This window comes from Candoia aspera, chromosome 6 (assembly GCF_035149785.1).
Source record: "Candoia aspera isolate rCanAsp1 chromosome 6, rCanAsp1.hap2, whole genome shotgun sequence".
NCBI classification, from domain to species: Eukaryota; Metazoa; Chordata; class Lepidosauria; order Squamata; family Boidae; genus Candoia; species Candoia aspera.
In genome coordinates, this window is record NC_086158.1 from 58,180,949 (window position 1) to 58,196,209 (window position 15,261).

A 15,261-nucleotide genomic window follows, 5' to 3' on the forward strand; every position below is an offset into this window, starting at 1 on the left:
GCATAGAGCAGATGCCTCAAAAGTGGGCTGGGAGCAGTGGAGGGCAGGGAGATAGAGCAGTAAGCAGTGTTTTATTGAGCCTCCTCATAAAAAGCCCATACAGTGGTAGAGGTCTAGTAGCTTTCTTGGAAAAATTAAAAGTTGCATCTTCACTCCTTGGGGAATATCCCCAATTGTACTGAGATCCATTACCTGCTTATATGGACTCATTATCTATTCTTTGCTATTTGCTTTCTCTTACTGGAAATTTTGCTTTGGCTGTTGCCAAAGGGCAGGGCATTGCAAGCTACATAGCCCTATAGACCAACAGCCTCTTCCTTCAACTATCAGGTGGTGATAATCCGTGATGCATAGAGTCACTCATCACAGGCACGCATTACAGCACTTGAGGGAATCAATATTTCTTCTGCACAATGTATCAGCATCTGACAGACAGATGTTTTAAATCGCAATTGGTTGCAATCTCTATCCAGGCTCCTTTCCAGCTATTAAACCAGGAGCTCTTTAAGCTATGAAACAGAAGTAGGGTACAGGTTTCCATTGTTCAAGAAGAGGCTCTACTGGAGTTCCAGAGTTGTTTTCTCTCTGTTCATGAAACCTTCTTTCTGGTCTTGTTGATGCAAAGTTTTGGGAAGATGAAGTCAAAAACATCTCCTTCCCAGACAGAGGAAAGGACTTGCTGTCAATTATTCTGGGCGATCTTTCCCCATGCTTGCTTCATTTGTTCTTTAGTGGTCTATGCCCTCCTGGGGGCACTCATGTTTTCTCACGTGGAAGGCTGCAGACAGAGCCATGAAGGTGAAGCATACAGGAACTTCATGCGGAGGCTTTGGAATCTTTCAAAGGATTTGTCAGGTATGAGTTTGCAGCAGTTGGCAGAGAGGGCAACCAAGTTACTTGCACCAAATAGAAGCTCATGCTCTTCTTGTTTGGAATATTTAAATAAATGTGGGAATTTGAGTTTCTGTAGCATATTGTATTTTCTTGTCTTCAGTTGAAAGGATTTCTTACTTCTGCAGAATCTTTTTTATTCCCCCTCCCTGCCATTCTGCCCCTGCTTTAGGAGACTTGTGAAACATTGTTAGGAATAGAAAGGAGGATGTGAAAAAGAGCTATAAAACAAAGCATGATTTAGAAACTTACTCTCACATAGATTGTGCTTAGCATTTACAAAGAGCAGATCATAAGTGTTTTAATCCTAACAGCATTCTTTATACCTCTCCTAGTCCCATGGGGATAAAGGAGCCATTTCAGAAGGCAGCACTTGTGAACAGATTGAATCTAGCATAAGTGTAACCATTGTTGAAAGAGGGATTCTAAGAAAAACAAACATGCCAGGAATGTTTTTAAAGCTTGTTTTACTTTTTAAAAGTTAAGTAACAGTATTTTTATATACTTTTTATTAGTAGCGTTAAATGAATCTGCTTTTTTTCTTATCGTTGTTGTCAGCCACTCTGAGAAAGAAGTTAATCTGTAAAGCAGTGTTTCTTGTTAATACCAGGGGATAATTCTGGAGCATATATGATCAAATGAACTGTGTATTTCTCTCAACATTGAATGACTATAGAGTAGCCACATACAAGAACTAGAGAGGAAAGCTGCAAAATCAGAGGGAGTTGTCTTTTGTCAATAGAAGATGTATGTATGTTTAAATAAGCCCCCCCCCTTCAGTGCGGCAACATGTTCTGTTGATTACAGCAGTAGTCTGTAATCTTTAATTTTCCATAACATTTGATTAATCACAGCATCTAACTTTCTTATTAACAGATAATGAGACCAACAATGAGATATTTATGACCAGAACACGTGACCTGATTAATGAAATTGACTTTGCATGGTTTATTGATCCCTCAAAGAAGTGGTCCTTCCTTGGCTCTCTCTTTTTCTGCTGCACTGTCTTCACAACAGTGGGTCAGTATGATTTGCATTAAGTATTTTGCAATAAACATACTTAGTCTAATCAAAGATGAAGTAGACAAAAGCTTCAATGAGATTCATGGCCCTTTAAGGTCAGCACATGTGATCCAAGGCGCCATAATATTTCAAATAACACTAATTTAGACATCTACAACTGTCTTTCAGTTCACAGATATATTGAAGTAGTTCCTGCCAAACATAGTGGGATTTACATTTGAGTAAGTGTGTATTGCAATTACATCAGTAACAAATACCTTCTAAAAAAATGTCATCAGTGGACGGGAAGTTTCACCAACCAAATATCCCATTCAAAGATGAACTAAAGTTATCAGAATTTTTACTGATGATGCCAGCACTGGAAGAAAAGAACTGCTAATGATCTGTCTTCCTGTGGCTCTTTAGCCTCATTCCTAATATCACTTGGAATGAGTGATATGCAAGCTATGCAAGTAGTTAAATAGAAAGCCCTTGTTCTATACGTACAGAATTGCAGATCCAAAATTCCATCATATTGTCTCAAGGTCCTCTTTCATGGTTGTTTCATCTTCCAAAGTATCTCTATAGAATTACTTTTGCCTCAAACAGAAAAAAACCTCATGTTAGTAGGGTTCATGGCCTTATCTTTAACACAGACAGAGGAGAGATGTAACAACAATCCTCTGCAGAACATTTCTGTTTCAACTTCACAGTTGAATCAGTAGGCCATGCTTTATTTCACTTCTTCATCTATGCAGTGCTCATAACCTCACTTCTTACTCATTGTCCATGCTTGTCCCAAACTAAAATTACTTGCTTTTCATTTGTTGGCTTCTCCATTGAAATTTCCAAAAATGCAGCAAAATTTTGCTCAGTTGCAACTACTATGAGAAGACTTTGTGTTTGATTCTTATGATAGTTAAGAGCACCAAACTTCCATATATTGTATATAACATATACATATACATGTGTGTGTGTGATATACAATACAACTATATATATATATATATATATATATATATATATATATATATACACACACACACACACACACACACACACAGAGTACTGTGTGAAAGTTTTAGGCAGGTGTGAAAAAATGCTGTAAAGTAAGAATGCTTTCAAAAATATATATTGTAATTGTTTATGTTGATCAATTTACAAAATGCAAAATGAGTGAACAGAAGAGAAATCCAAATCAAATCAATATTTGGTGAGACCACCCTTTGCCTTCAAAACAGCACCAATTCTTACACTTGCACACTTTGTACATTTGCACAAAGTCAGGGATCTTGTAGGATTAGAGTCAGGTGTATGATTAACGAATTATACCAAGCAGGCGCTAATGATCATCAGTTTCATATGTAGGTTGAAACACAGTCATTAACTGAAACAGAAACAGCTGTGTAGGAGGCTTAAAACTGGGTGAGGAACAGCCAGACTAAGGTGAGGTTGTGGAAGACAGTTTCATGTCACAGGTCATACACCACGGCAAGACTGAGCACAGCAACAAGACACAAGGTAGTTATACTGCATCATCAAGGTCTCTCCTGGCAAAAATTTCAAAGCAGACTGGGTTTCAAAATGTGCTGTTCAAGCTTTTTTGAAGAAGCACAAAGAAATGGGCAACGTTGAGGACCATAGATGCAGTGGTCGGCCAAGGAAACTTAATGCAGCAGATGAAAGACACATCATGCTTACTTCCCTTTGACATCGGAAGATGTCCAGCAGTGCCATCAGCACAGAACTGGTGGAAACCAGTGGGACCCAGGTACACCCATCTACTGTCCGGAGGAGTCTGGCCAGAAGTGGTCTTCATGGAAGAATTGCGCCCAAAAAGCCATACCTCCGATGTGGAAACAAGGCTAAGCGACTCAACTATGCACGAAAACATAGGAACTGGGGAGCAGAAAAATGGCACCAGGTGCTCTGGACTGATGAGTCAAAATTTGAAATATTTGGCTGTCGCAGGAGGCAGTTGTTTCACTGAAGGGCTGGAGAGTGGTACAATAAGAAGCGTCTGCAGGCAACAGTGAAGCATGGTGGAGGTTCCTTGCAAGTTTGGGGCTGCATTTCTGCAAATGGAGTTGGAGATTTGGTCAGGATCAATGGTGTCCTCAAATACAGGCAGATGCTTATCCATCATGCCATACCATCAGGGAGGTGTGTGATTGGCCCCAAATTTGTTCTGCAGCAGGACAATGACCAAAAACATACAGCCAATGTCATTAAGAACTACCTTCAGCGTAAAGAAGAACAAGGAGTTCTGGAAGTGGTGGTTTGGCCCCCACAGAGCCCTGATCTCAACATCATGGAGTCTGTCTGGGATTACATGAAGAGACAAAAGGATTTGAGGCAGCCTACATCCACAGGAGATCTGTGGTTAGTTCTCCAAGATGTTCAGAACAACCTACCTGCCAAGTTCCTTCAAAAACCGTGTGCAAGTGTACCTAGAAGTATGCTGTTTTGAAGGCAAAATGTGGTCACACCAAATATTGATTTGATTTGGACTTCTCTTCTGTTTGCTCACTTTGCATTTTGTAAATTGATAAACATAAACAATTACAATATACATTTTTGAAAGCATTCTTACTTTACAGCATTTTTTCACACAGTACTGTGTGTGTATATATACTATTTTCTGTCATTGTATGTGTGTGTGTGTGTATGTGTATATATATATATATATCTACACACACAATATATATATAGTGTATGTATGTGTATATATATATTGTTGGCAGATTGCTGGGAAAGCCTTTGGCCCAGGAGAGTTCAGAAAAGTCACACACCAGGCATTTCTATAAAAATAATTTATTTACAGAAAGCAAAACATATTTAAAAGACTTCTGCATTCTTGCAGGCTCTCAGAGCAGCTACATGCCTACACAGACAAGGAAACAGAAACTAAAACAAGTCCAGGCAAGTTCCTCCCCCCAGGTGCAAAAATCAACATCTGAAAAGGGGACAGTTGAATTCAACCTTTTCACCCAGCCAAAATGATTAGTTACCATAGTAACTTTAATCTGTAGTAGAAAACATTAACACTCCCCTTTTTATACTACAGAATAAGATGCAAACCAATTTGCTTTGTTAACTCTTTGTGTCTTAGTACAGCAAGAGGTTTGGTTAAAATATCAGCAATCATGTCTTTTGATTCACAATATTTTAACATTATTTCTCCTTTGCTTATCATATCTTTGATATATTGATATCTAATATCTATATGTTTTGTCCTATTTTTGCAGGCTTCAGATTTTGCCATAGCAATGCAAGCTTGATTATCCTCATAAACAGTTATAGCCTGGTTCACTTCCATGCCTATGTCTTTTAACAAATGTTTAAACCATGTAACCTCATTACAGGTTTGTGTTAGAGAATAAAACTCTGCTTCTGCAGTGGAAAAAGCAACAAGTGTTTATTTTCTAGAATGCCAGCCTAAGCTAGATCCAGCAAATTGAATTAAAACTCAGAAGTGGATTTTCTGTCACTGACATCTGCTCCCCAGTCAGAATTGGCAAAAGCCTGCAATTTCTCGGTTCCAGAGGCATTTAGCTTCAGGCAATAATTCTTTGTTCCTTGCAAATACCTCATTAACCTCTTCAATGCTGCTTTTCCAGTAGATGTAGGCTTCTCTATCTGTCTACTTAAAATGGCCACAGAATTTGAGATATCTGGGTGAGAATGATTTGCAATGTAGAGTAAACTTCCAATTGCAGATCTATATTTCTCTGCCTCAGTTAATTGAGTTTCTCCTATATCTTTCTGAAAATGTGTTATCGGAGTAGAGACTGGTTTACAGTCTTGCATATTAAAATCCTCTAGGAGCTTTTGAATTTTACTACGTTGGCTTAACAGAAAGCTACCATCCTTCTCCCTGTGTATTTCCAAACCTAGGTAATTTGTCACAATTCCAAGGCTTTTTAATATGAAACGGCTTTTCATGCAGGCTTCAGAATCAAGCCTTTGTTTTTCTGTGGATGTGAACAGCAGCAAATCATCAACATAAATGCACAGATACATACAGCCTTGTTTGTCTTTCTTCATATATACACATGGATCTGCTTTTCCTTTTTCAAAACCAAAATTCTGCAGTTTTTCATCTAATTTTTGGTTCCAGGATCTAGCAGCTTGTTTTAACCCATAGACTTCTGCAGTTCACAGACTAGGTTCTCCCCTTTTTCATAGCCAGGGGGTTGCTGCATGTATAATTTGTGGTCTAAATCACCATAGAGAAATGCAGTTTGAATGTCATAGTGGTGAACTGACATTCCTTTGAGTGCAGCAATTTTTAACAGTAATCTAATTGATTCACCTTTAGTAACTGGTGCAAAAGTCTTGTCAAAGTCTAAATCTTTCCTCTGAGTGAACCCTTTTGCAACCAACCTTGCTTTATATTTTTGGATTTTTCCATCAGCATCCCTTTTTAGTTTGAAAACCCACCTACAACCTAGACAGCGTTCATTGGGAGGTAGATTTACCAGTTTCCATGTTTTATTTTCTTTCAAGGATGCTAACTCCTGTTGCATGGCAGAATGCCAATTTTGTGCAATCTCAGGTGGTAAAGCATTCACTTGTTCTAAAGACTCAGGTTCTGTGAATATGTGAAAAGCCTTTACTGTTTCAGCCTGAAAATGTGATGAACACCTTTATTACTTCTCTGAGATCTGCGGGGTAATACAGGGCTTAAATTTTGACTCCTATCACTTTCCTGAGAAGCATCTGTCTCATCAGACAGATCTTCAGTTTGCTTTTCTGGTTTAATGTCCTCATCAGGCAAAAGATCACCATCAGCAAGTCCTTGCTGTTCTCTTGTGGTGGTCAGATCAACTGGAGAGCTAGAATTTAATCTCCCCCAGTTTTGTTCAGCAAAAGAAGCGCTTTTGCTAATTATTAATTTCTCTCCTATTATGAACCTGTAGCTCCTTTGGCTTTGTTCATAGCCAACAAAGATGGCTTTCTTTGTTGTGGGGCCTCTTTTCCTTCTCTGTTGTTTTGGAATATGAACCCAAGCAGTGCTACCAAACACTCTAAGATGGTTTACCTTTGGTTTCACACCATAAAACAAATGGAATGGAGTGTCCTGAATCATAGAGTTATACAATCTGTTTTGTACATAACAGGCAGTAGATATTGCCTCTCCCCAATACTTAAAAGATAAATGTGAATCTTTAAGCATGCATTCCATTGCATTTTGCAAGGTTCTGCCCTTTCTTTCAGCAACACCATTTTGCTGAGGGGTGTAAGCATTAGAAAGAATTTGTTCTATCCCCTTTTCCACTAGGAACCTTTTGAATTTGTGAGAAAGGTACTCTATTCCTCTATCGCATTGGAGTGCAGATTCAGGCCTAGGGAATTTTCTATTTGCCTATGTCACAAAACCTTTAAATTTCTCAAATGCCTCATCTTTGTGTTTTAAGATGTAGATAAATGTGTATCTTGAGAAATCATCAGTGATGGTCATTGCATACCTTGCTTGTCCAAGACTTGGAGCAAAAGGACCAATAATGTCAGAGCGCACAATTTCCAAAGGTCTAGTTCTAACTCTGTCACTGTGCTTACTCACAGGAGCTTTTAGTGTTTTGCATTCTTTGCAAACTAAACAATCTCAGTATTTGTCACAGGGTTTTATCTTTAGGTCAGCACACAGCTGTGGCATTTGTGCTATATACTTGAAATTAGCATGACCAAATCTCCTGTGCATCAGGTGTACACATTGGTCATGATATGGAGTGTTGCCAACTGCAGCCTTGCAGCTTGGCTTCCTTGCATTTTGCACAATGTACAAGGAGTCTTTTAACATACCAGTAGCACACAATTTCCCATTTTTTCGTATCTCACAACCATTTTTCTTAAATGTTATGATATACCCTGTTGCAGCCAATTGTGCCACAGATAAAAGGTTTGATTGTAAATTTGGCACATACAACACACCTTTTACAGTTTCTCCCAAGCAGGATAAATACAAGTCACCTTGTCCCATAATTTTGGTCACAGACCGATCAGCCAAAGATACACTTTGTCTTTCAGTTTTAGACAGTGACACAAAAGAGCTTTTACAATTACATAAATGACAATTGGCCCCAGAATCTAACACCCATACATCAGAATTACCCTTCTCAGCAACCTGTGCAATTTGGGTTGTCTGAAGAGCCTTCTTCTGTGTTGCCCTTGTGTTCTTCTTCTCTGTCTTTCTACTCTTGGGTCTCAAGGCAGTCTTTCTGCCAATGTCCAGCTGAACCACAGGTGAAGCATCGCTGGCTGGCTAGTGCTGTGGCCTCTGCTTCCTTTCCCTTCTTTTCCCTTGTTTTCTGGTATTGCAGATTTCCAGAAGAGATGGGGGGGGGGATCTTTCCTCTTTCTTCTCCCATTCAGCGAGTAAGCGCTGTGTAACATACGATGGGGTGAGGTCTGCTTCAGGCATAGCCTCCAGGGTACAAATCAGTGTGTCCCACATTTCATTCAGTGAGGACAGGAGGATATAGGATTTTGTGAGAGGTGTAAATTCCATTCCTCTCTCCTGTAACTCAACAAACAGCTGCTGAATATAATGCAGGTGCTCAGGAAGGCTATCTCCTTCTTCAAGGTAGGCTTTGTACAGCTTTTTTTGTCAGGGTAACTTTACTCCCTGCTGTTGCCTTTACATACAAGTCTCTCAAAGTGTCCCAAAGTTGCTTTGCAGACTGCATGCCTCGCACGTGGACTAGCTGATTGTCCTCAACTCCCAGGATAATGGTGTAGCTCTAGCCCACTCATCCTGTCTAAGCCATTCAGCACTGGGATTTGGTGGGGTTTGTTCACCAATTGGCAGCTTCTCTCTGCGAAGATACATCTCCATCTTCAGGGCCCAGTTCAAATCGTTGGTATCTGATAGGTGCTCCAGAGGCATCGCTGAGGGCTGGGAGATAGCCATGGCTTCTTCCTTCTTTTGCAAGTCACCTCAGCTGGCTTCTTTGTCCTGTAGACAGGCAGTTGCTGGAAAATCTCCAGGCGGCTCCAAAGAAAATCTTCACAGGTCTTTGCTATCTGCCTTTAAATTGTGCATGAGGTGTGGAGCTAATCTCTCTATTCTCTCTGGGTTTTACTGGACTGTTTACTGGGCACATAACCTGTTGGCAGATTGCTGGGAAAGCCTTTAGCCCAGGAGAGTTCAGAAAAGTCACACACCAGGCATTTCTATAAAAATAATTTTTATTTACAGAAAGCAAAACATATTTAAAAGCTCAGGCTCTCAGTGAGAGCAGCTTGACTCTCTACATGCCTGCACAGAAAGGAAACAGAAACTAAAACAAGTCCAGGCAAGTTCCTCCCCCCAGGTGCAAAAATCAACATCTGAAAAGGGGACAGTTGAATTCAACCTTTTCACCCAGCCAAAATGATTAGTTACCATAGTAACTTTAATCTGTAGTAGAAAACATTAACATATATATATATACATACATACATACGTACACACATGATATACTTACTATATATATCGTATATACACACACACAGACGATATATATACATGATATATATACTATATATACACACATATATATATCTATTCATATTCTATTTTTATCATATATATATATATATATTCTCATATATATATATTCTATTTTTATCATATATATATATATATATATATATGTATTCTATTTTCTATTTATATATATATATATATATATATATATATATATATATATATATATATTATTCATAGACAGCTTTTAGAATATTATCACTAATATTCTGTAAACAGTTTCTTATTCTACCCTGTATGGAGATCCTTTTTTTTAGGTTCTGGCTGTAGATTAATATAGTTAAACTGATTTAAGAATCAAACTTATAAACTGAACATGCCTGCTTATACATACATAGTGATAATGATTTCTCCAATAGTTTGTGGCTGACAAATGGCATACTGGTATTCTGTATTTTTTAAAAATGATTTGCATACATATGAACAGCCTTTTGACATTTTTCTCCACTTGCTTACCATTGTAAATTCAGAATGTCACTGAATTTTAATACTTTTGCTGTTTACATACTTCAGTGATCTTTTGCTTGAGATTGTGTCAATATTTTGTAATTATTGTTTGCAGCAATATAAAAAAAATCATTAAATGTTGATACATAATCACGTAGAAATCCATGCAATAAAGCATTTGGAGTTAATGGTAAATTACAGCTTTTCTTTGTATTGATTTTTCTTACAATTCTTTTCCAAAATATATGGACCACAGGATGTGCTTGTTGCATTGAAAATAATCTTCAGTCAGCAACATCCAACTGTTAAAATTGTCATTATTACATATTATATTCAACTTATTAGGAGCCAAATAACAGCAGCATGAAATGTTAATAATCATTACTCAGGGTTGCACTACTTGAACTGCTACATCCATGCCAAACAGACATTTTAATGGACAGAGTTAGGGCTGTTATTGTTCGTATTCTTTCACGTATTCCTTTATTTTCATTCCCTTCCCCACCAACAGGATTTATAATGCTTTAGTCATTTTTAAATCCTCCATTATAAGTTAGTATTTCTACCCCTTTATGGATCATTACCCTGTAGCAGCGAAGGGGCTTGCACATCCCAATGAGTCTGTGAGCTATCTTGTGGGGAGAACATTCTCCAAGAAGACTCACCCATGGTGAACAGATCATAGATGGAAAACTAGGCTAATCACAGTACAGTGCGTGCCCTTATTCTGCCAATGGATAATCACAGCCAGGAAAATGTCCATACTAGGGACGTACTAGTAGGTATGGTCAATGCACATAAACAACAGATAAAGATAGAACAGATGGAAATGGCTGTACTAACGTGGCTGCCATCTTGACTTTTTTTTACCATAACCTGTGGAACACTCCTGGTCCATATCCTGCTCAAATCAGAAGATATCCAATGAGCTACTGGGGAAAAGTGCTAATAATGAAGTTAATGGAAAAAAGAGGACAGCAGAAGACAAGATAGCTAGATGCTGCCACTGATATCATAAGCATGAGCTTACCAGAATTCAAAGCAGCTAATGACAAACTATTCTTGAGGACTTTGTCCATTAGAACCTAAAGAGTCAGAAGGGATTGAATAATAACCAAAGTTTTTTTTTTATAATAAGCTTATCTTTAGCTGTATAAGCTTTTCTATATTGATGTTGCTTTCCTAATTTATAAGACTGCTCTGTGGATTTGCTTCATCCGATCCACTAAAGCTATATACAATATTAAATATTAAATGCATTTGGAACAAGGGAAGAAGCTGCCTTTTATCTGGGCAAACTAGCAGGCCATCTAGCTCAGTTGCCTATTTGTCTGGCAATAGTTCTCTAGGATCCCATTTTAATAGTGAAGGTGTTCCACGTTATGCCAGAGTTCAAAACTGAGACTTTTGCACATTGTCCTATTTTGCCACTTCAAGGAATCTAAAAGGAAAAGGAAGAAAAAGAACAGGTTTTAAAATGAAAAATTAGAGAGTTACTAGAATACCAATCCCATTAATGTATCAAAGCAAAATTGTATTATGATAAATTTGCCTGTGAAAGGAATGAGCAGGGGATGTGGAATGCCCCTCATGTCAGGGTCATTTGATTTAGTCCCTTCCTCAAGCAACCACACACTGACCACAAACTTTTGCCAGGAGGGAGCCTTTGCCTCTATAAGTAGACAAAGATAGTTTTTACAGAAGTTCATATCTAACATCTGAACTTCTTGGTTCCATGACTGCTAAATTAGTGAAAATGTACAATGATTAGTCTGAACTAGCCAAAATTATTTTTACTGGCGTTTTCACAACATTTGAAGGGCCCAAAATACATTGACCCCCTGCTTCAAAAGTACAATCCTTCACCCATTACTTGTTTTTACCTTCTTGAGAGCCTTTTTCATAGGTAAAGGACAAAAAAAGAGAGTTGCTCCTGCTTCACACCTGAAGGGAAACTCATTCGAAGTTTGATCCTGTATTGGAAATCATCACATATTTCAAGTCTTTTGTTCAGTACAATAAATCTACTTAGTTAAGTATGATGTTCACCATTGTATCACTATTTTAGGTTTCCCTGTGCACTGCTGCTTACTCATCCTCTGACTTCAGTTGATAAAAGTAATGGAGAAAAGAATTACATTGACACAGGATGCAGTGGGAAGAAGTGTGTGTGTCTGTGGGGTGCTCAAATGAAAATTCTGCCTTTGGATCTCAGAGGTGCTTAAAAAGGCTCTAACCTTCCACTCCAGTCCAGGCACCCAATCCTGACAGTACCAGGAAGCCCACTTGTCTCCCAGCAGATGGCCTTCAGAGGGAGTCATGCTGCCATCAAGGCTAATTGCCACTGAGCCATGAATTCAAAGCTGTTTGGGTGCAAGTAGCTCTGGATTAGTCTGGCAGCCAAAGACAGCCAATGACAGTAATGGGATGCAATGTCACTCTGCATGTTCTGGGTTATCTAGGAGAAGCCAAAATACAGTATTTGAAAGTGGAAAAAGGAGCAATATTCTTTCTAACTATGGCTGATAACCTTAGACAAAAATTGCTAGTATTTGGGTGGATGCTTTGTTCACATTTGTAGGAGAACACCAGCTGGGTTAAGCCCTTCTGATGACTATGATTAAAGGACAAAAAGGAGACAGAAAGATAAAGCGATTAGCTTTTCTCTCTGGCCTGAAAATCAGCCTTACTCCGCACTGCTTACAGGTGTGAAAATTAAGAAGGGAAGGAATCTGGAGCTTAACAGGACACACATATCACCGAGGCTACAAAATGGAGACAGTGGAAGGTCTGTGTGTGTCATTATAAAGGTTCCCATGTGCAACCCTTTGGCTTTCTAATTGTGTCTTTGGTCAGCTGACTGACAGGTTGAGTATTAAATTTCACGGCAGATCTGGGATTTTGCATTCTATACAACACAGCTTTACATGGGATTCTCCATGAGTATTGGATGCCAGTTGGGGATGAAGAAGACTATATTTCAACAGAGTTGGGGAAACTGCTCTATCCAGCTCCCTAGCAAATTGGGAACAGGAAACACATTCTGTGCAAGGTTGGGCTATAAAAATCAGGCCCCATAGGCCAATCACAATCTGCTTTATTAATTAATTTTTTTTCAGAGAAAATATTGCTGTACTTAGGAATGTTCAAAGATCATGCATCAAACATGTAACTACACAGGTGCATACACAGATAGAGGAACATCGTATTGAAATGTGAAATGCCAGGGTGAATGAATGGGGTTTTTTTTTAGCATCCCCCTAAATACTAATAACTTTGGCACTTACTTTATCTCTAGGGAGAGTTTTCTGCAGATAAGTACCACTTCTTGGTTGATGCTAAAAGAGTATCCACAGGAAGTGGCATAATAGGAGGGCTTCTGCTGATGATCCAGTGATTGGGCAGATTTATATGAAAGAAGGCAAAGCTCCACATAAACTATGGAAATATTCCAATATTCTAAAACAAACAAACATCAAGGCAATTTTCCATTGTAACAGAGCTAAATAACTGATATAAAAACTGGTAACTTCAAAATCAGTCAGGGCTAATAAAAGTAAGCTTTTAGATGGAGCTTACTTTTAAAATCCACATTCCATATTGCAAATGTGTTGTATCTGAATATTTAACAATAGTTCTCAGAGGAAAACATCCAATGCAAACAATTAGACTTACAGGAACCAGGTGGAGGGTTTTGCTGTTAGGAGGTCCTTGACAATATCTGGCATCTCAGGGCTTTCAGTTGCAGGTTCTGAGGGAGTTTTACAATGAAAACTCTGGTCTGCCCAGCCCTTCTTGAAAAAAAAGTATCAAAACGCACAGCTAATAAATAAATGCATTATATCTTATATGTCATATTCACTATGAAAATGCTCTAACATCTGTAATGGAAAGACAAGGAAGCATTAGGATTTTATTATTTGTCTTCATATTTTAAATGCAGGCAATAGGTGCTCTTTTTTAAAACAGCTATTGTATGCATACTTTATTTATTTATTTAAAACAAAGACATATTTTCAGAAAAGAAAGTATCAGTGTGGACAAAGAAAATGAGTGGTTATACAACTAATGCACCAATATGACATTAATAAAAGGCAAACCATACTCCTCCCACTAAAAGCAGCTAATATATGCATATTCATTTTTTTTAATCCAATCATGTCCGATTCTCGGAGACTGTTTGGACAAAAAAGCTTGCATATTCATTAGCTTTGTTCAAACCGGAATGCCATAGAAAAACAAATAACATTTAAACAGTTTTTTTCTGGTTTTGTTTGGTTACAGGTTATGGCCACAGTTACCCTGTGACAAGACTTGGGAAATACTTGTGCATGGTGTATGCCTTGTTTGGCATACCTCTCATGTTCCTGGTCCTTACCGACATGGGCGACATCCTAGCAGCTATATTATCCACCTCTTACAATCGAGCCCGGAAACTACAGTCGAAAATATTAGCCAGGCTTTCTTTGGGATCTTGTTGTAAGAAAAATGCTGATTCAAAAGGAGACTCAGCTTCACTTGGGCCAGCCAAAATAGTCCTTCTTGAACCTTTAAATATTAGGGATGCTTTGAAAAATAATTCTTCCTTTAAAAAAAAGCCTGGACAATATCAAAATGTTGAAATTTTTGAAAGGCTTATCATCAGGGAAAATGCATTTTTAACCCCTCCAAAACTGACCAGATTTGATAGATGGAGTTCATGTCCTGAATTAGACAAAGGGGAAATGGTGAATCACATGATTAGCAATCTCAATAATATAGGGAAAGAAGTAGAAAAGCTGGATGTACCCTTTTCACTGATGACTTTTATTGTTTTTGCATACATCTCCTGTGCTGCAGCTATTCTTCCACATTGGGAAAGAGCTTTAAATTTTGAGGAAGCTTTCTATTTTTGCTTTATCACCTTAACTACCATTGGCTTTGGTGATGTCAAGCTGCAGCATCCCAACTTTTTCTTGTTTCTCTCAGTTTATATTGTGGTTGGCATGGAAATTGTCATAATTGCTTTCAAGCTAGGACAAGACAGGATCCTTGGTCTGTACAAGAAGCTACTTTTCTGCATTGGTCGAAAAAAAGTTTCAGACAAAAGAGCATGAAGAACATCCATCTCCCCTGAAGAAGGCATGCAACATCACTTCTTGAATCAGATCCATAAACAGTGCATTCAAAAGGAATGGATACTTCCATTTTTCCATTGGAAAATCATCAAGGGATGGGACAGATTTCTTCATCGTCACTGGGAATCTGCTGTAAACTAATTGAATTACTGCATAGAGCAACTAAATATACTTGGTTTGAAAATAACTTTTCTCTTTTAAGAAATAAAACTGATAGAATAACAATGTGAACCTGGATACACCAACTCAACAGTAAGACCCACTGAGTTCAAC

The 15,261-nt window shown here is 38.2% G+C and overlaps 1 protein-coding gene across 1 annotated transcript; it reads left to right on the forward strand.

The window, feature by feature from the left end:
- The first annotated feature begins 492 nt into the window (after positions 1-492).
- Positions 493-15,116, forward strand: KCNK18 (potassium two pore domain channel subfamily K member 18). The gene is made up of 3 exons (XM_063307215.1): positions 493-855; positions 1,768-1,911; positions 14,156-15,116. Exons 1-3 carry the CDS (start codon positions 618-620, stop codon positions 14,965-14,967), a joined length of 1,194 nt encoding a protein of 397 aa, XP_063163285.1. The 5' UTR covers positions 493-617; the 3' UTR covers positions 14,968-15,116.
- Positions 15,117-15,261: the final 145 nt, after the last annotated feature.

Coding starts and splice junctions, on each gene's coding strand:
- KCNK18 (XM_063307215.1), top strand. CDS start 618: ATGCAAAGTTTTGGGAAGATGAAGTCAAAAACATCTCCTTCCCAGACA. Junction 856..1,767: donor TCTTTCAAAGGATTTGTCAG/GTATGAGTTTGC, acceptor TCTTATTAACAG/ATAATGAGACCAACAATGAG. Junction 1,912..14,155: donor CACTGTCTTCACAACAGTGG/GTCAGTATGATT, acceptor GTTTGGTTACAG/GTTATGGCCACAGTTACCCT.